At 41.2% G+C, this 21,449-nt stretch overlaps 1 protein-coding gene across 5 annotated transcripts; it reads right to left on the bottom strand.

Moving 5' to 3' along the window:
• Positions 1–612: 612 nt before the first annotated feature.
• qki2 (QKI, KH domain containing, RNA binding 2) lies at positions 613–21,449 on the bottom strand. 5 transcript variants are annotated; one of them, XM_037755752.1, is made up of 9 exons: positions 20,878–21,449; positions 15,379–15,527; positions 14,189–14,305; positions 8,792–8,935; positions 6,276–6,363; positions 5,785–6,069; positions 3,939–3,962; positions 3,236–3,313; positions 613–1,299 (listed from the first exon to the last, which is right to left on the bottom strand). In XM_037755752.1, the coding sequence occupies exons 1-9, from the start codon at positions 21,017–21,019 to the stop codon at positions 1,277–1,279; spliced, it is 1,050 nt and encodes a 349-aa protein (XP_037611680.1). In that variant the 5' UTR covers positions 21,020–21,449; the 3' UTR covers positions 613–1,276. The 5 variants fall into 5 exon arrangements, with proteins under 5 accessions (XP_037611680.1, XP_037611681.1, XP_037611682.1 ...); XM_037755753.1 differs by having other exon boundaries at positions 3,236–3,310; XM_037755754.1 differs by lacking the exon at positions 3,939–3,962.

Below are 21,449 nucleotides of genomic sequence, written 5' to 3'. Positions count from 1 at the left end.
GTGACTTTGAGACGAGGGAACCGGAAGTGCAAAAAAGGACTCATTCCTGCAGCTCTATTGGTGTTACATTTCAAGGGAAAGCGCGTTAATATATTAACACCAATTATGACGTGTAAATTAATTAATGTATGTCGGACCAGAATAGAAGCAACCCCCTTTGAAGAGCGTGTAGAAAAGGTAAAGTGATAGTTCAAGTGTTTTGAAGTGGGGTTGTTTGAGGTACTTATCCACAGTAGGTGTATTACCTACAGTAGATGACGGTCGGCACGCCCAAAGCTTGGAGAAACAAACAGGAGTACCGACACCGGAGCAAAGCAATATACTGCTGTGGACGGGGACGGCAGAAAAACATATTTCAGCCCCCTAAAAAAATTTGATATCCGTTGAAGTGTACGCTATATTTAGAATATTTCCAGACAGCGAACTGAACGGAAAGTTTGGAGAGAGCATAGATAAGTTTCACTTTCAGTTCCCCGTCGGAAAGGAGAAGGAAAGGTCTGTCTGACGGCGAGATAAAGCAGCGAAAATACTCTAAATATAGCGTAAACTTAAACTGATATCGATCTTTTTAGGTGGGCCTTTCTGTTGGGTGTCTAAAACATGTTTTTCTGCCATCCCCGTCCACAGCACTGTATTGCTTTGCTCCTGGTGCCGGTACAATTGTCTGCTTCTCCAACCTCGAGGCGTACCTCATACAACCCCACTTCAAAACACCCAAACTATCACTTTGATTAAGAGGTGCCCGATGAGGAAATATGCTTCAAAATATCAACATATCTCTTTTAGTTTTAGTGTTTTATGGAGGGTTTCTGTGCTGGATAAGTACCATAAATATCAGTACAGTTACCATGTTATTAATAGAGTCATTATTATTGCATCACATGGGCTGAGGGCAGCTCAGAGGGACAGTTTGGCACAACCAGGGATCGGTTTAGGAGCCCTTCACCAGTAAAGTCTACTGGTTATGCATGGCATCAACAGATTGGGGGGGTTTTGTTATGAAACATTCTCAGACTGGCTTTGGACTTTTTTTGGAAGGAAGGCACGTTTGGTAAAAGTTTAGGTTAGGACTTGGTGGTGGGCGGGGTCCTGAGGTTTATTCCCCGTGATCGCTGTCGTCTGGTTGGCCGGTTAGACAGAAGCAGCCGGGTTGTTCCCAATGTGCTGGTCTGGTTGGCTGAGCTGGGGGAGTGACGGGGGCCGTGGGCCAATGAGCACGCCAGCGGGCAGAGATGGGTGGGTCATCAGTGGGCGGAAAGGTCAGAAGGTCAAGGGGTCATGGGTTAGTTGCCGTGGCAGCTAGAGTTAGACAGACAGAGACGGACAGACGTGGAAAGGAAACAAAAAGGGCACATAAAAGGGGACATAAAAAGAAAAAAAGATAGAAGAGAGATTAGTGTCAGCTAGTGGCGTCAGGATGACAACAAGGCAGATCTACGGCAGTCGCACAGCATGAGGGGCGCTACATTAAGAACACCTTCATGAGCCCCGCATAACCATTCAGAAGGACTCACATCAACCACCGGGTGGTGACACAAGGAATGGCCGGTTAGCGATGCTCTCGTTTGGCTCATGAAGGTGTTAAGCTTTAGGAGATGCCCCTCCTGTCGTGTGACCGCTGCTATAGTGATACTACTCATGCTAGCTGGGCTACGTCTAGCACAGACAAGACAGTGAAACCATGGACAGGAGAGGGAGACAGCATGGTTTCATGTGGGTGAGAGAGTGACCTTTAATGTCCAAAGAAAAGTGTCTGGGCCTCAGAAATACTTTCGCTTACTGACAAGTAGAGCTATTGTTTAGCAGCGGGCACAAGATCTGGATGATTAACAGTTGTGATTATTGATTATGGTTTGATCTATTGTGCTATGGAGTATTAGAAGAGCACCTAATGAAACTACAGTAAGCAAAGAGGCACCATAAGAGATAGCAATGAGAGGTTAAAAGATGGTGATTTTTAGAGGGAACAATTTAACAATAGACAGACTAACTACAAGAATTTAGAGGCTTTGGTTTTCTTTAGAGATGTTTTTTTCAATAGTCATCTTTATTGCCTTTTAGTGTTTTTTGTCCATCGTGTACAACAAGAGCACCACCGCTCACACACACACGCACGCACACATACACTCACACACATATATTGTAGCTAGCTAGTCCATTTCTATTGCATAAAACAGTCACGAGGCCTGTGAATCGAGAAAGGTCACCTCATCTTAAATAGACAGAGCAAAAAACACTGCCTTCATTGCCACCTCTCGCGGTGACTAAAACAGTAGTAGCTACACACCTTGAATATTTTGAAGTTTACATGGAGACACTTCATCTATAAAAAGCATATCGTAAAAATAAAAATTTACAAACTAAAAAAAAACAAAAAAAAAAACTACAAGTATTTCCAAAGCGATCTTGTTCCATAAGCTTCAATATAAGCACTTAAAATCCCTATATACAAATTTATTTTGCAGCTAAATACATGGTAACAGCACCACTCTGGCTAGGAAATATATGAAAGATGTAAACAGCCCCAATGATAAAGTCCAGTGGGCGACTGATAAGACCACAAACAACAGTATTTTCATACAAAAGAGCTTGTAACACAGACTTCAGTAGTTATCACACGCTGTGTTTTAGTAGTAAAGAACCAAAGATCATGTTGAATTGAATGACCTTCAGATAAAAAGACAATCACTGTTACTTTTAAGTGTCATATAGTCATTGGGCACAACACAGGATTTAATTAATAATATAATAATAATAATAATAAAAAAAAAAACATTTGTGGAAATCTACTGGAATGAATTTGGGTATAAATAAACCTTCCCACAGGGTCAAAAAAGTAGTAGTGAGGAGATAAAAACAACAAAAGTTTCTGAGAGAGGACTCCGAATCCAGAGTCACAAGGAACCGAGTCACATGAACGGAGCGATCCATTCTAATTGAGAGGGTCCCGGCCTGCAAGCCGTCCAGTTTTATCTACCAGGCGAGCAAAGATAACCGCTGCAGCTGTCACCCCTCACAATGGTTCCTTCCAATCTGCTCACTTATTTCAACAAATACCGTTTCACATTTTTACACCGAAGCTGCTTCAGCGTGTGACCCTTTCGCCTGATACACTCATTTATTTTATAAAGGCATGCCGTACTTGTAAACTGAAATTGGTCCACTGGTCTGCATGCACGCACACTAAAAACACACACACATACATACACATAAAGTGGCTGGTGAGCTAACTAACCTCTGTCTGGGGTCACTACCCTTTGGTAAGGATGGATTCTCTTGTCGTGGCGTCGTACCTTAGTGGTCATGGCACCTGCTAACAGCCATTGACATCGCCAAAACAGAACACAGAAGGTTACTCATCAGAAAGACATCAAACAGTCCACCCATGGCACCAACATCAGTGAAACCGGGAATTTACAAAGTGTTCATCAAAAGGCTGAGGGTGAAAAAATAAAAATAAAAACATCAAAGAGACAGAATTCTTGTTGTTTTGTGGTCTTCTGTTCTCTAAAGAAAATATTAATCCAAACCACTAATGTCTCACTAAGCTTCACTAGTAGATAAGCAAAGTCACTCTATAGCTCTGTGATTAAAAATGACATATATTAAATCACAAACAGCGGCACTAAAATATCTATGGGTTCACTAAAAATGTGTTAAAATTACAAGCGGAAGCTGAACTATTAAAAAGAGTTAAGTAGCTGTCACACCACAACACTAGTCTGCTAATACAAAGAGGAAATTAACAGGAATAGACACTTGACTACAGAATGACTGTCGAGGAATCTGTCATCCTAAAGTATGAGCAAACTTTGAGTGTTTGCTCTGTGGGACAAGTATGTAGGGGAAAAGGATGGGAGGGGGGGTCTCTGCAAGCCAGTCCGTGTGTGTGCTAGGAAGGGTTGCTATCGCTTAGCCTTTGGTTGGGAAAGCCATACCTGCAAAAACACAGGAAGAAGGGACTGTTAGCCCAACAATTAGCTTCAGCATTTATCTATATGTGTTCTGGATGTATTACAAGAGCTGGATTGGACTACCAATATGCCCCCAGTGGCAAACCGTGGTACTGCATCCTGCGGCCGCGAGTTTCCTAACCCAACAATAACAGAAAATATCAGATTTTTTGGTTGCGTTCAGGCCGTTAAAACGCGTAAAGCTTCGGACTTTGCTCGGGTTTGGCTTTATAGGTACAGTGTGTAGGATTTGGCGACATCTGTTGGTGTGGTTGCAGATTGCAACAAACCGAGTACCCCGCTGCTTACCATAATAACACTACTTTAGGAGCAACGGAAGTCAGACGGCGGCTGGCGGTACCATGGTTTAGCACTCTGCGGCTCACGTTACCACAGTTTTACAAGCGTGTCGGAGAATTACGGTGGCCTTCAGGTAACGTAAAAACATGAAAGGCTCTCTCTAGAGCCAGTGTCTGGTTTGTCCATTCTGGGCTACTGTAGAAACACCGTGCAGCAACATGGTGGATTCTGTGAAGAGGACCCGCTCCATATGTAGATATAAACGCCTCATTCTAAGCTAACAAAAACACAACGCTTCTTAGTGTCAGGTGATTATACACTAATGAAAACTGAATCATGTTTGAATCAACATTATGAATGTTATATTCCATTTCTGCTAATAGATCCTCCAAAATGTTACACACTGCACCTTTAAAAGAATTTCTCAGTTTTGTTCATCCATGCATGTCATGTTTTGCAAGTACAAATACACACTTCTTCTCTCATATCTAATTACATTTTTCTGCAGCGGGGAGGCGTGTACATGTGTTTCAGGCGGGAAGAAATTCTTTGTAACATAGGTCAACATGTCACAGGAGTCACATGATCTGTTTACTGATTGGCTGCGGGTATTCTCTGGCCACACTTTGCCACTAAAAGTTCAACTTTTCCCAACTTTTAGTGTGGCTGTACTTCGCCGCAGAATCAGACGGACGCAGCTTGCTGAGCCGCTGCAGCCTTTCATAGAGATTGCATGGCAGCTCGCCACAGGCTGCACTTCTGTGAATACGATGTTATGGTTACGGACTCTCTCTCCACTTCCTTACACTTGTATTTTGAGTGTAATTAATTTGCCAAAAAAAGAGACAAAACGCACAATAAACAAAGTTAAAGATGACTTTCACTGATAGCATTATTATTATTTTTTCAAATTTTCTATAGATATCGCGATAATGTCGTTATCGGGAAATCTTTTGGCCATGATATTCTTGTGGTGATATGATTTTGTGATAATTCTTTTGTAAAATATGTGTGTGTTGTGTTAACTACTCTATACTGCCATGTTAGCCAGGTCTCTCTTATAAAAGAAATCATTTATAAAGTGAAATAAATAAACAAGAAAAGCCAATGTGTGGCTGTAGCCTGGCGAGCTAACAGTTAGTAATGGATGAAAATTGCTTTGTTTTCTGTCTGAACACACCTCCATAGATGCCTGGTTCAAGTGCAGAGCTTAACTGTGGCGCAAAAAAGCGTTTTCCCCATAAACTTCCATTATGAAATGTCTATAAAACTGTAAACAAGGCCAATTATGACTCTTTGTATTATGAATTTTTAGACCATGAAGGTTTAATGTCTGTATATTGCTTTCTTAGAGTCTAGAAATGCGATGTTTTTGTACACGATCGTCTACGGGACAAACGGTCGGGGACGGAGAGACTAAGGTTTTTCGACGTATGCGATTGGTGAGCAACTTCATTGGAGTCCAGTATCCAGTTCTCATAATACATCCATTGACTCTGTAAGAAGCGATGAACGTTTGATGTCCAAATACCTAATACTCCAGTTGAGTCAATCGGGTATTCCAATATGGAGGGCGTGAGTGTGTAGGGATACTCGTAGGGCGTGTAGATGATTCCAGATTCGGGCCCTTGCTGCACCAGCGCCGGGTGCGGATTGCCTCCCTGCATGAGGGCGGAGCTCTGGATCTGTCGAATCAGAGGCATGAGGGTCGGCGTGTTGACGGGGGCTTGGTTGCGCATGGAGGGAGGCAGGACTTGCGTCGGGCCTGTGATGATCCGAGTCCCCTGAGGTGTGCCTAGAGGGAAGCCGGCGGTGGCTGTGCGGCACACGAACATACGACAACGCAAGTATGCGCACACCCACACGCGAGCACACGTACAATAGACAGGGAAGAAGACAAACAGTCTATTTAACAGGAGAAACAGAGGCATTGTTCATATATACAGTGGACTCCTGTACCAAGGCCCCTCCTCTGTCACCCACCAACCCTCCTCCACATGCAAACTATGATGTCATCCTTACGCGTCTTGACATTGGCGTCTCTGTAGGTCCCATTGAGAATGGCCAGCTCCATCAACTGCATTTTCTTCAGGTTGTCCTCCCCCTCGGCCTACACCAGAGCAGAGCAGCACAATCAGCTTAGTTAGCGAGGAGGAAGCTCGCCATTCAGCCATCTGACAAGTGGATGAATTAACTTTTGTGGGATTCTGGTTCAAAAAGTCAGCAAATGTTACAGTGTGAACTGAAACTAATTATGATGCGAGGGGAAAAAAGTCTGTGTTTTGTTTCAAAAATCGATTTTTGAAAACTTTTTTAGGTATATATATTGCTACTGATGGACAGTAATCCTACACACTAAGTTAAAGTTGTGTCAGTAAGGGCTGTAACTAATGATACTTTCATTGTTGATTAATGTCTTTCTCGATCAATTGATTAGTTGTTTGGTCTATAAAATATCAGAAAATGGTGAAAAATGTCAATCAGTGTTTCCCAAAGCCCAAGATGACATCCTCAAATGTCTTGTTTTGTCCACAACTCAAAGATATTCAGTTGACTGTCATAGAAGAGTAAAGAATCCAGAAAATATTCACATTTAAGAAGCTGGAATCAGAGAATTAAAAAAATTACTCAAACCGATTAATCAATTACGAAAATAGTTGGCGATTAATTTAATAGTTGACAACTAATGGATTAATCGTTGCAGCTCTAGTGCCATGCCTTACTCTGTGATTTGCTGAAAAATACCAGTTTTACAGTGTTATTCTGTTTACAATGTACTTTGAAATTGGCTAGTTTGTGATAAATAAAAAGGCAGCTAACCTAAGCCTACTAATTTTATTCATACAACAGGCAGCATTTATTATTCTTGCAGTCACTGAGAATTGAGAAATACTAAAAACTTTTAGTAAAAGGTGTTTATCTGTGAAAGTTTAGCATGAATAAAAGTTAATTTTAGTCTAAAGGCCTTTTTTTAAGAACTGTTTTTGTCATGAGTACTTTCACACAGAAGGTGAATATTAAGCGGCGAAAAAGTGACATTAAGGTTGATTTTTCTGCGCTTTCGCACCGTGAATAAAGGCATCAACCAACCATTTTGCATTTTCTGCTGTTTATCCGTCATGGTGTGTAAAGACCTTTAGTTGCGGTCAGTTGATATAACTTTTTCAAATATAAAACTCCATAATTTTATACACACTTTACTTTGCTTTCATGCAACATCGATTAGTCGACTAATCGGTCGTTTTGGTCTTAGCCAACTAAGAGTTCTTTAGTTGTTTTTTATACTTTTTTTCATGCTGAATGACGCATTTCCAAGGAACTTTGCGCACATCTCTGAAAAATACAAGATTTGAAGTGGTGCTTTTGTGTGACTCTTCATGGAGAAACTTCACAGATCTGTCGATTAAATCAACTAATCAATTAGACGATAAAAAAGTGTTAGTCAACTAAGGACAGCCCTAACAATTTGCCACACCGCCTTTATTAGCGCATAGCAGACTTGAGTACATCCTTAAATTAGCACTCCTTTGTACTGAATCGAGAATGGATTTTGAATCGAATGGTGAGATACCGAAAGATTCACACCCCTAATAATAACATTACCAGACTTTGTATACACACTCCAACACACGCAGGACATATTTAACTTCCGAGCTCCGGTTACAGCTCGGTGAAAAGCTCGACTGATTTACAGTCGGAAAGCAAGGTCGCCTGGGTTAAACTAACACATATCATTAACCTTACCCTCACACACACACACGTTCACAAACAGAGATTAACAGGTGTTCAGCTCCTGATTGCCTATAGACACGTCTTACATCCTTTAACTTCTAAGGTTGGCTGATACCGTGCTGTGACTGGAGTGGAAGTGACGGCTGATTGCTGCAATAGAAATCCCCCTGCTGGTCTTTTCAGTCTGTTTCTATTGTTGTAAATAATGCAGAGGGGAAAAAAAAGGAAGGAGGCTTGTGATTTTCAAAATATGTGCTTTTGTGTCAAACGGGATGTTTGTGTCTATATGTGTTTCTTATTTGTCGCTGCGTTTGTGCAGGTTTATGTGTGCATGTGTGTCCGTAGGAGGGGGGGAGATGTAGGTGGGCCGGAGAATGTGAGAAATGTTGAGGAGTGCAATCAAAATGTCCTCTTGTGTGGACAACAAAAAAAAAACAGGGAGAAAAAGGAATACTGTAGCCAGTAGTTGGGAATGAAGTGAGTTGTGAACGAGTGAAAGGAGTGATGGAGTGGGGAGAACAAGTGAACAGACTCTCCATTCATTCCCTCAGCCTTTCAAACAACCCGGGGTTACCATGGAAACCCCTTTATGCGTGTTCCCTAATTACCCTAACCCCTTACACATACACTCTCATACACACAGAGACACACACAAAAAAAAGACACAAACACACAGTTTTTTGGACTGACAATCCCCTTCCCCCTTCCATGCATACCAACACAGTGAACTCTCATCCAGTCACACACAGTTCTCTCCATCCAGACCATAATATCTGACGCCGAAGGGGGTTCGGACAGATACTCACAGCTGGCACCAGAAGTTTCTTGACCTCGTTGATGGCCCGCTGGAGTTTGATCTTGGCCCGGTTGTGTGTGTCCTCCACCGTGATGAGGACGTGGAGGTCCTCGCTGAGGTGCTCCCAGTTGGGCTTCCCTCGGTTCATCTCCTCCTGAAACACATTGTAAAAAAAGCTCCGTTTGTATGCAGCGCACAGGCTCGGTCCGCTTACTGGCACAGAGGGAACAGGATTTCACTTTTCTTCTAGCTTGGCTCGGTTTTTTGGATCGACCTCAAACTACGCACACAAACACGCTCAAGGCTCAAGGTCGTGGCTTTGGAAGAAGCGCTATCAAACTCATGAAATAAACCAAGTTGCTCTTCGCTGGTTACACAAGTTTGGTGTTGCATTTTATTGAAGGCACTCCCCAAATCACATGATTGTTTTTATCTTAATCTCTCAATGATACTTTATCAAATTTAGTCCTCAATAGATTAGTCAATTCATAGATATTGTGGTGTTGATTCAATAACAATAATAGCATTTATACATCCGACCAGCACATGCGGATAGTTTGTAAAAAAGTCAAGGCCGCGCCCCCTTTTGGGGGATAGAAAACCAAAGATCCCATAGACGTCAATGCAATTTGACATGTTTGGATTGTAATTCTGACAAGTTCGTATACATTCATCTCTTGTTATACAAACGTTTGTTTTATAGACATGTCTAATAATTGTTTTGTGACCTTGCCTGAACCTGAGTGTTGGCGATAGCTTAATAAATGAAGGTTGATCGCCTTCATGTCCCTCCAGTCTTCCCCCGTCCAACACAGTGGCCGGATATTGCTTATCCAGACATCTCTACATATTTGATTGAATCCCGTTAGGCTAAGTGTTGTCTGTAAATAACCAACATGTTAACAGCCAACTGTTTGATCTATAGGCTGAGATTGAGTTGGAGACGACAGTCTGATGCTGCTATAATGTTAATGTATGACTCTATTACTGCAGCAGCCTCCCACTCATCCTGACGTTAGCTAGTCATGCCAGCATCATTTAGTGATTTACCACACTGACAGTGAATATTAATGGATCTTAAGTGCCTCAAATCTCAGTGTGGAAGCCTTGGTTATCCCACTACACAACAGCTTTTTGTCATTTTCTCTCCTGTGACGGTGAGTTTCTTTCCCCCTGAAGGGAGCGCAGCCTCGGAGATGACGCCATGCTGGTCTGGACTATAGCTTGGAGCCATAAAGCCCCTCTATTATACCTTTTTTAGGACACGGCAGGGGAACAAATCAGCATTTTTGGATTTATTGTTGGTGCAACCAACTACACAGCAACTCTTCAGCATAGCGTTATTACTATTACCGGTTTGTTTAAAGTAGTTTGGAGACATGTTTCAACTTCTTCTGTTCCCTCCGTTACCGTCTATGAGGGACACGGGATTGTTTTCCCTCAAAAGGGGGCGTGGTGATGAGAGCCTAGTATGGATGTCGTATTGCTGGTCTGATGTATGACTGAATAATCGTTTAGTACATAAAGTACCAAATATTGCCCCTGTTGCTGGTTCATAAAACAAAACAGGTGCACGTGGTTACTCTTAAATGTCTGTTTTGGATAACTTTGTGTTTCAAGTAGTTCTAAAAAATACCAAACACAAGCTGGATTAGCTTCTTTTCTCTGTTGCAGATTATTGTAATATATTTTTTTCAAGTTCATCAGACGAATTAAGTAATTTGAAGAACGTCTGTTTGGTGTCTAGGAACTTGTGAGAGGCATTAGTTATTATTTTTAGACGTGATAACCCTAGGGGCTCTAGGATGTCGGTCAGTGGGTTGGTCGGTCATTCCACCGCTTCAGTCCGGACTGAAATAACCCAGCAAATTTTTAATGGATTGTCATGAAATTTTGTTTATGGTTGCCAGAGCATGAATTGTCATAACTCTGGTGATCCTGAACTTTTCCCCTAACACCATCATCAGGTCAAACTTTCATTTATGATTAAATACCTGCAAAACGAATGGCATCAGCCTCAGCTGTACTTTGTGTTTAGTGCTAATTAGTAAACGTAAGCATGCTAACTCACTAGAGTAAGATGGTTTCCATGTTAAACATTACCCGCAAACATAAGTATGTCAGCATTGTCATTGCTGCCGTTAGCATGTAGCTAAAAGCACTGCTGTGCTTAAAGGAAAAGTTAGACATTATGCACTATCTTGCTGAGAGTTAAATGAGAAGATCGAAACCACTTCCGCAAGGGGCGACGCCTCTGGTTGCAAAAAGAAGTCTGATTGTATAGAAGTCTATGAGAAAATGAGCCTACTTCTCACTTGATTTATTACCTCAGTAAACATTGTAAACATGAGTTTATGGTCTCAATCGCTAGTTTCAAGTCTTCTTCAATAAAACATGATGTTCATTTAGTAAATTATGGTCCCATTTAGAGTCAAATAGACCATAAAGCAGGGGATGCTTTAGGGCGTGGCTACCTTGTGATTGACAGGTTGCTTCCACTGCGTTATCCGGTCTGTGTTTTCGTCTTTAACCCTTTCACAGTGTATTTTCAGTTCATGAAAGTTAATTCTAACATTTTTGGTCGCCTGAAAACGTCTTATTCAGCGTTTGGTTATACTTAGCTCCACCCTTTCGTGTCATTTCTGGTTGCAAAAAAACAAGATGGCGACGCACACACTTTTCATTTCCATCGTGGTCGGACAACACGTCGAATTAACTACTTCTGTTTGAGCATAACCTCGCCTTTATGTGCTGGAACTGTTTCTTGGCTTGGCACAGTGACTTCCTATCCAGGCCAGCTGTTTCCCCTTGTTTCCAGTCTTTATGCTAAGCTAACCTAAGCTAAGCATCTCTTCCTGGTTGCAGCTTCATATTGAACAGACAGAATATCGATCTTCTCATCTAACTCTCGACAAGAAAGCAAACACATGTATTTCTTCAAAATGTCGAGCCATTCCTTTCAGTACAGCTTTACATTTTATAGCCGGAACTATCAGTTAATCAATAAGTCTTCTTCTAATGAAAATGGCTGTTAGTTGCAGACCCAGTTAAAACTGAAAATTGTGAAGTCTTCTCTCTCAGTATTGCGTGCTGGGAACTTGTATCCTCTGTGGATGTTTTGTCAAGTGAGATGTATCATTTTGAAAAACACCAAAAGTCAACATCTTTCTCTCTTCTCCCCCGTTGCCTCCCACTGTGTCTCTGTTTTCCTTCCTCTCTGTCTCTGTGTGTGTCTCTCTCTATCTCTGAGGGGCGTACGGGGTAGGGAATGTTCTAGAGAGAGAGAGAGAGAGAGAGAGAGAGAAAAAGAGAGAGAGAGAGAGGAGGGGGAGGAATGCTGGACTTGCTCCACCTGCCGTTTGGAAAGCTTGAGCCGACTCCGTCCAACAGCAGACACCAGGGGAGAGGAAGGGGGAACAGATGGACCGAACACCAGGACAGAAAAACTGACGACCAAAAACTCATTTTGAGAGAAGGCTCGGATAGATAGATAGATAGATAGATAGATAGATTGATAGCCCAGACAAATCTATCTGTCTATCTCTCTATCTATCTATTTATCTTTTATTCTGTCAAATGCTTTGCAAAAAAATGTTTTTTGTGTATAAAGGACCACGAGTTAAAACAGTCACGTAGACTCCACATCACTTTTCCAAAGCAAATCCTAATTATTTTACGTTTCTGATTGCATCTGTCTCAGCCCGCAGGCGGCTACCGGTTTCCATTCATGTCTGCTGAAAGTCCTCTCAATCGCATCTGAACATCATGTCCTCGTTTTTATTGTTTTGTTATCGCTGAGTGGTATTGCATCTCAAAATGAGATTGATTTTAAGCACATCGAGAATGTGACTTTGACAGTAATGAAAGTAGACACAATATTCAGCGTGACGGAGGAACTGTCTTAACTAAAGTTTCCACAAGTTGACTTTTTAGAAAGTGCTAAAATGAATGGGAAACAGTGGCTGACTAGATGTTCGGCAAAGTAAATAATCTGTTTAAAGGAATCGTATGAAATTGTGTGAAATACGCTTATAGTTAAAGCTGAAAAACATGGGGCACGCATCACATAGGCGGGGCGGTGCGTTTTTTTTTACCTGCTACACAGACTCCGTCAGCTTCACTGTGTGCATATTGAGTTTTGCCAATTATAATGCAGTTGGTTATGCACGATTTAGATGTGTAGACTAGATAAACTGGTACTGAATTAATTAACTGGATCGTTTTAACTACAGGATCATGTAAAATGTATGTAAAAACACCCACAAGGTTGCTCTGCTGCGTCACAGTGCGTCTGCCTACAATGAGGTATTTATTTTAATAATTTTTTAAACAGATTGCACTTGTTTTTTTACACAGTTTTATGTCAATTTAACCCGTTGGGGCCGCATAACCACACACAAAAAAAAAGACTAGCCGCGTGGCAGACGTGTCACACCGTGTTCGTGCTCCATGTATATCAGCCGAAAAGATTGACACTATGATGTCTTTACAGTAGATATGAACCTACAGGCAGAGTTAGCTTAGCTTAGTTTAGCATAAAGGCTGGAAACAAGATGAAACAACTAGCCTGGCTCTGTCTGGAGCTAATAAAATCTGCGTACTATTAACTCTAAAGCTCACTGATAATATAACGCGTTTGTTTATATCTACACAAAAACTGTTATGGGTGTTATGTGTGGGATTATTTCTTTAACCTTGCGGTTAAGACAAGACTTTGAGGATTGTCTTTTTTAAGACATACTATACTATGACTTTGAATAAGCTATGATGCTGAATAAGGCATGTTTAGGTGACCAAAAATGTTATAATTAATTTAAAACACACTGTGAAGGGGTTAAAGTTCTAAGACGAAAACGCTGACAACTCCCAGACCGGACAATGCCGTGGTAGCGTCCTGTCATTCACAAGGTAGCCACGCCCTAAAGCATCCCCTGCTTTATGGTCTATTTGACTCTAAATGGGACCATAATTGACTAAATGAACATCATGCTGTATTGAAGAAGACTTGAAACTAGTGATTGAGACCATAAACTCATGTTTACAATGTTTACTGAGGTAATAAATCAAGTGAGAAGTAGACTCATTTTCTCATAGACTTCTATACAATCAGACTTCTTTTTGCAACCAGAGGAGTCGCCCCCTGCTGGCTGTTAGAAAGAATGCAAATTTAAGGCACTTCTGCATTAGCTTCACTTTTCAGACCTGGATGTTGCCCACTAGTTCGGACAGAGCCAGGCTAGCAGTTTGCGCCTGTTCCCAGTCTTTATGCTAAGCTAAGCTAATCGTAGCTTCATATTTAGCATCAATGGTAAACATTTTTTTTTCTAACTCTCAGCAAGAAAAGAAAGAATTTGTATTGCACAATGAAAGCATGTGTGTTTTTGTGAGTGTCTCTCGGTGTGCATACCTTCTTCTTGTCTCTCATGGAGCCCTTTCCTCGCACCATAATCTTGCAGCCGGTCTCTGCCTCCAGCTGTTTGGCCGTCAGTCCGCGTGGGCCCAGGATCCTCCCTACAAAGTTAAACTACACGAAAGAGCAAAAAAAACAACAACACATTGATGATAAAAAAAGGCCCGAAGGAAGAGAGACATCACAGTCTGTCTTTTCACAATGTGTGTGTATTTGCATGTGCTGCGAGTGTGCATCTGTGATGTGTTACTAAGAGAGACAAAAATAGCTCATTATATGGGTGCTGGCTGGTGCTGGTGGCATAACAGGACAGCGCAGTTCTCTTAACCTTATCTGTCACTAAGACTGAGTGATTAACTAGACAGCTGCCCCTCTGTGTGTGTGTGTGTGTGTTTTTGCCACTATCCCTCGGTCTTTAACATTTGTCTCTCATAACATTTGTCCAGCCTCTTCCTACTTTTTTTAACTCCACTGAAGTTTAACCTAATGTTCACTTTGGTTGCAACATATTCGCTCCAGCCCTCTACGATAGTGACCCCAGACTCTCACCAACACACACACACACGAATCCAGATAGAGGAACTGCTCTCTAAATTTAACCTTGATCTCAACCGTTTTCCAGTGTGTGTGTGTGTCCTGTTAGCCTCCTGTCATGTGAGTGAGGACAGCCTGTCATTGTATTCAGTGATTGGCGAGCTGATGCGTGGAGAAAATCATGTGAGCCATTCAATCTGGATCAACGCAACTCATATTGAAGCGCTTAACTGTACTTGGCGGGAGCAGCAGCGGTGTGCTGGTCTCTTCGCTGCCGTGCACTTGAATTGATATTCGGGGACTTAATCCACCTTTTTTATGCTCTTATAAATATTTATGGTGTAAACTCATGTCTTGTGAGCCCTTTTGAGTTAACAAATCTTAAAATATGACTGTAAATGATTAATTTTTACCTTATTGGAAACACCAGTCAGGGTTCAATATTGATCTATTTAAGTCTAGATTACATCATTGGGTGTGAGCAGAGATGATCTCAGAATGAAATCAGCTTTTAGATAAAATGTAAAGCTGTGATTAAAAGCCTCACTGACCCCTCTGGCAGCCCCTCTGTTACTAAGAGGAGATAAAGTGACCTGTTAAAGTAAACAGAAACTCTTCCGAAAAGGTCAAAGGTCGTGGATTTGTCCACTCACGTCGGGGTACTCTTTGACGGGCACGTAGAGCTTCTCCTGCAGCTGAGCCACGGGGCCGATGCCTTCGGGGAGCTCCTCCATGTCCCGCCCGTTGAACATGCCTCCGTTCACCGTGTCGTTGTACATGTCCTTGCGTACCCGGCCGATCTCTGGGAGACAGAAAGAGGTGTCAAGTTGAGTAAAATTAACTGAGGACATCCGTGAAAAGTGTCAATGAGCAAACCACAAGTGTCACGTTTCTTCAGGCCGTCGGTTTTCTTAAGACGATGACTCACGGTCACCAGAATTACAGGAGGCTTTACGTGTGACAGACAGACAGTCAGACAGACAGGGAGGCAGGGAGACAGTCACAAGCATTCTGCACCACAATGTAGAATCTAACCACTGAATGCTTTGCAATCAGGCCTAGTCTATTACTGACAATTTCTCTCTTTCTATTTTTTTCTCCAACAGTGTTTTAGCGCGCACACACACACACACACTGCTTATCCCCCTACACTCTGTAAATAACACAAGGAAAACATACATGTCAGCGGGGGTCACAGTGACTTACTCTACCCACCGGGGTTGATGAAGTTCGAGTACAGGGCAGTCATCCAACAACAAGACAAGCTATTGAAATTTTTACAAAGCAATAGGCTGCTGCAACTAGCCATTTCTCGATTAATCAATATAGCTTCTGGTCTATAAAATGCCAAAAAATCACATTTTCCCAGAGTCCTTGTTGACTTCTTCAATCTTTTTTAATCTGACCAACAATCCAAAACTCAAAGATGTTCAGTTTATTATGATGCAACGACACCGATAGCGGATCGGATATCAGACTGATACTGACTCGGATATCGGTGACAATGGGGCCGATCTATTCAATTCACTTCTATGTTTATATACTATATACATTATGTACTGGAATTTTTATTCCTGTTTAAGTTTTGACCAATTTGTTGCTGCATTAAAAAAGTTTACACCTGAATTGTAATTCCTGTTAATTTTGAAGATTTTTTACCAAGTTGTTGGTGTACAATTTATTATTTTAATAATAAATAACAATTCAGTGAATTAATATCTATGTATTTATTTGTTTTACAAAGTTAGTTAAGTCAAGCCTGATGTTGCCTTACACATAAAAGTCTGATCCCAGTCACTTCCACACAGTGAGGCATGCAGCTTATTAATTAAACTCAAACCCAAAGCCCAGGTATCGCTATCGGTATCGGGACTGAAAAAGTCAGAACGGTGCATCCCTACACTGGAGAAGCTGCAACCACACAATTGTTAGCTTGAAAATGATTTAAACGATCAAGTTTTTGGCTTAAGTTTGGTGCAGAAGCACCAATATCAACAAGACTATGTTTGCCTGCCTGTCTGTCTGCTTGTTTAGTGTTGTCTCAATGACCGACGCAAGCCTCTGATGCCTTTGTAATGACACGCTAGCACAATAATAACTGACTACTGCACTACACAAACATATGCAACACATACACACAGACACCCGGCTTGAACTCGCACACACACACACACACACACACACACACACACACATGGCAGAATAACTGCCTCGAGGCACAAATATCATCTGACCTAAGCAGGCTGACAGGCATGTCTCCCTGCTCTGAGAGTGATAAGTCTGACCATAATAACAGTAGGACGCTATAATTACAGACACGGCTACAGGGACAATGATGATCCTCTAATAACCCATTCTGACCTGTTGCGGGCCAAAAGTGACAATTACGAACACACACATACACAAACAAATCTGCACAGCCAAGCAGGGCTTTTGTCACACTTTAGTTAAAACGGGGAGGAAAATGAGAAGTGAAAGAAGAACAAGAGGGTCGAAGAAGAGAACGAGAGATACAGATAAAGGGGGGGAGCTGTAGCAGGCCTTATCTTAACACTTCAACCTGCCATTGGTTTATATATATAGACCGCAGTGTTTCCAAATATGCCACAAACATGCACCCTGCCAGTATGTGTGACTGCCAGTCTTTCTTATTACCCTGCACAAACTTTTTTGGGGTGTTGTGCCCTTGTCCACATTACTCAGGCAGAAGACACAGCCAGGCTTAAAATGAACACGGCACAATGCCTTTCATTCTAACCGAGGGTGTCACATTATCGTGGGTGAGGGATGAATGTGCTCGGCTGTCAGTCCTCGACGTGAACACGGCTAGAGATGTGAAGTTGACCTATTTGTCAAGGCTGTAGAGGTCGTCTGGTATGAGAACAACCTTGCTGCGTCATGAGACTTGTCAGGGAGCACGAAGTCGGGACCTCGGTGATCCTGATGTGCAACAACAGTAGCAACAACACGCCTTGATAGCAAAACAAAAGGGGACATATTAAAAAACTAAAATGCCACTTTTAAAGCACTTTTTTTTACAACAATGTGATGCCATTCTTTTGTTATTTCTTCTGCTTGCAATATCAACAAGTGAAGTGCATTGATTAGTCGCGCAGACAGCAGCCTCAAATCGGATATTTTACACAGCGACATGCTTTCGTTCCTGCTCAGGGATGGGCTGCAGCATTCACATAAGCCTGCGCATTAGGTCACTGGGAAAGACTAACAACTGTCTGTTTGTTCCCATCACCAACTGCTCCTCTATGTGTGTGTGTGTGTGTGCTGCTCTCCCACAAATTAAAAATGTGACTTAAGGTAACCTATTCACACTTTTATTGTGAATTTACAACCACAGCTGAAAGGAGGGATTCAATGGAAAGCATCATAAATACAAGTTATCATTAGCATCTTTCAGTGTTGGATCTGGATGGGGTGACATATGTTTCCTATGAGCAAGGGAGGAATTCAAGCAGTTAATGACTCAATAAAGTGAGTCAAAAATATGAGTGTCTATGGGTGTATCGAAAGAAATCGGTTTTGTGATACTGTATTGATTCTCAAAAACACTGTATTGAGTTTTAATTAATAGTTTCAATGCAAAGATTAACTCAGTCAATAATTTATTTAATTTGCAAAGAGATGCGCCCTCTCAAAATAGTGCTATGATGTTGGATGTTACAGGGACTGTGATAAAAATGTGATAAAAGTAAACTATGTATTTGGTGGCATGTTCTTTATACTATGAAAAAAAATCATCGCCTGGCTTACAGTATTGCAATATATTGAATAGTAACTCCCGTATCGTGATACGTATTGTATCGCCAGATTCTTGCCAATACACAACCCTAGTGTGCTGCTCTCAACAAATTAAAAAATGTGACTTAAAGTAATTTATTCACACTTTTATTGTGGATTTATAACCAAGCAGCATAAATACAAATTATCATTAGCATCTTTCAGTGTCGGATGGGAGAAAGGAATTCAAGCAGTTAGTGACTCAATAAAGCGAGTAAAATTAATTTAATGTATAGTTTAAATGCAAAGATTAATTCTGTCAATACTTTATTTCATTTGCAAAATATATATCGCATGGCTTACAGTATCGCAATATATTGAATCGTAACTCCTGTATCGTGATACGTATCGTCATACGCATCGTGGTACGTATCATGGTATCGCCAGATTCTTGCCAATACACAGCCCTAGTGTGCTGCAAATTAAAAAATGTGACTTAAGGTAACCTATTTACACTTTTATTGTGAATTGAGAACCACAGCTGTATGGAGGAATTCAGTGGGAAGCAACATAAATACAATTTATCATTGGCATCTTTCAGTGTTGGATGGGAGAGAGGAATTCAAGCAGTTAGTGACTCAATAAAGTCAAATTTATTTATTAATAGTTTAAATGCAAAGATTAACTCAGTCAATACTTTATTTAATTTGCAAAATCGCAATATATATCGCCTGGCTTACAGTATCGCAATATATTGAATGCAACTCCTGTATCGTGATATGTATTGTGATACATATCGTGATACGTATCGTGATATGGTATCGCCAGATTCATCTTGCATCTTTCAGTGTGGGATGGGGTGACATATGTTTCTTATGAGCAAGGGAGGAATTCAAGCAGTTAATGACTCAACAAAGTGAGTCAATAATAGGGGTGTGAGAAAATATCTAGAAAAATATTATGTTTTGTGACACAGTATTGATTCTCTAAGACACTGTATTGATTTTAAATTAATAGTTTACATGCAAAGATTAACTCAGTCAATAATTTATTTAATTTGCAAACAGATGTAAAGTATATCAATATATTGAATATATGTATGAGCAGCACACTAGGGCTGTGTATTGGCAAGAATCTGGCAATACCATATCACCATACAGTACGTATCACGATATGTATCACGATACCTACTATGATACATACTGTATCATGATATGGTATCGCCAGATTCTTGCCAACACACAGCCCTAGTGTGCTGCAAATTAAAAAAATGTGACTTTAGGTAACCTATTTACACTTTCATGTGGATTTACAACCACAGCGGAGGAATTCAGTGCAAAGCAACATAAATACAATTCATCATTGGCATCTTTCAGTGTTGGATGGGAGAAAGGAATTCAAGCAGTTAGTGACTCAATAAAGTGAGTCAAAATTGTGATATTATGTTTTGAGATACAGTATTGAATCTCAAAAATCACTGTATTGCTTTTTAATTAATAGTTTAAATGCAAAGATTAACTCAGTCAATACTTAATTTCATTTGCAAAATCGCAATATATCTAATGTAACTCCTATACCGTGATAGTGTGATAGTGATAGTGATAGTGTGACTTAAGGTAACCTATTCACACTTTTATTGTGAATTAAAAACCACACCTTTATGGAAGAATTCAGTGCAAAGCAACATAAATACAATTTATCATTGGCATCTCTCAGTGTTGGATGGGAGAATTCAAGCAGTTAGTGACTCAATAAAGTGAGTCAAATTAATTTAATTAGTAGTTTAAATGCAAAGATTAATTCTGTCAATACTTTATTTCAGTTGCAAAATCGCAATATATTGAATGTAACTCCTGTTTTGTGATACGTACCGTGATACGTATCGCGATACGTATGGTACCGCCAGATTCTTGCCAATACTATTACTTTATTTCATGTGCAAAATCGCAATATATATCGCCTGGCTTACAGTATCGCAATATATTGAATCGTAAATCCTGTATCGTGATATGCATCGTGATACTTACCATGATACCTATCGTGATACGGACTGTATCGTGATATTGTATCGCCAGATTCTTGCCAATACCCAGCCCTAGTGTGCTGCTCTCAAGAAATTAAAAATGTGACTTAAGTTAACCTAGTCCCACTTTTATTGTGAATTTACAACCACAGCTTTAAGGAGGGATTCAGTGCAAAGCAACATAAATACAAATGATCATGTTGGATGGGATAACATGTTTTTTCCCAGGAGTCAGAGAGGAATTCAAATGAGTCAATATAACGGTCAATAACGGTCATAACGGTCATAACGGTTATGATGAACCATCAGATTTAACTTGTCTATAGCCAAGTAAAAGATCCTCTGTCAACTTGTCTATAGGGGGATAAAACCCCCCAGACAGAGGCAGTGTTACCTTCATCCAGCAGCCGCTCCAGATGCGTGAAGATGCCGCTGAAGTTGGGCAGAGAGCTCATCACCTTCCTGTCGTTCATCAGCTGCATCAGGTAGTCCGGGTTGGACTTGGGTCTCTCCTTCACCTCTGTCTCCCCGACCATGACTGCTTCAAGCGTCGATAGAAAAATGACCTAACGGTAGCTGGACAAGTTGATAAAACTTGAGGCGAAAATTCACACAGTCACGCCCCAAACAAGCGATGCGAACCCCGGGGGCTTCCTGAGCCTCTGACCGGCTCTCTGGTAGTCAGTAATTCAAATCTCAGCGGCCGTTAAGTCGACAGTTAACGTTAACGGCTGCTTCCAACGGTTCTCCAACGGTTCTCCAACGGTTCCCCTCCCTGTGTGTGTGTGTGTGTGTTTGACTCTCTCCAGAGTTTAATAAAGTTCCTTTTTTGGGGTCTTTTTTAACTTGAACTAGTCTAGCAGTCTCGCATCAACTGGTGTGTCCTCCGCCCCGGCTCGGCTGCTGCTGTTACCGCTTGGTGTTGCTCCCGGTGCGGTGTGTCGGTATTCTGCGGCTCTCTATCAT

This window comes from Sebastes umbrosus, chromosome 20 (genome assembly GCF_015220745.1).
Source record: "Sebastes umbrosus isolate fSebUmb1 chromosome 20, fSebUmb1.pri, whole genome shotgun sequence".
NCBI classification, from domain to species: domain Eukaryota; kingdom Metazoa; phylum Chordata; class Actinopteri; order Perciformes; family Sebastidae; genus Sebastes; species Sebastes umbrosus.
The sequence above is the reverse complement of the archived record's forward strand: the minus strand, read 5'-3'. Positions and strand labels throughout refer to the sequence as shown.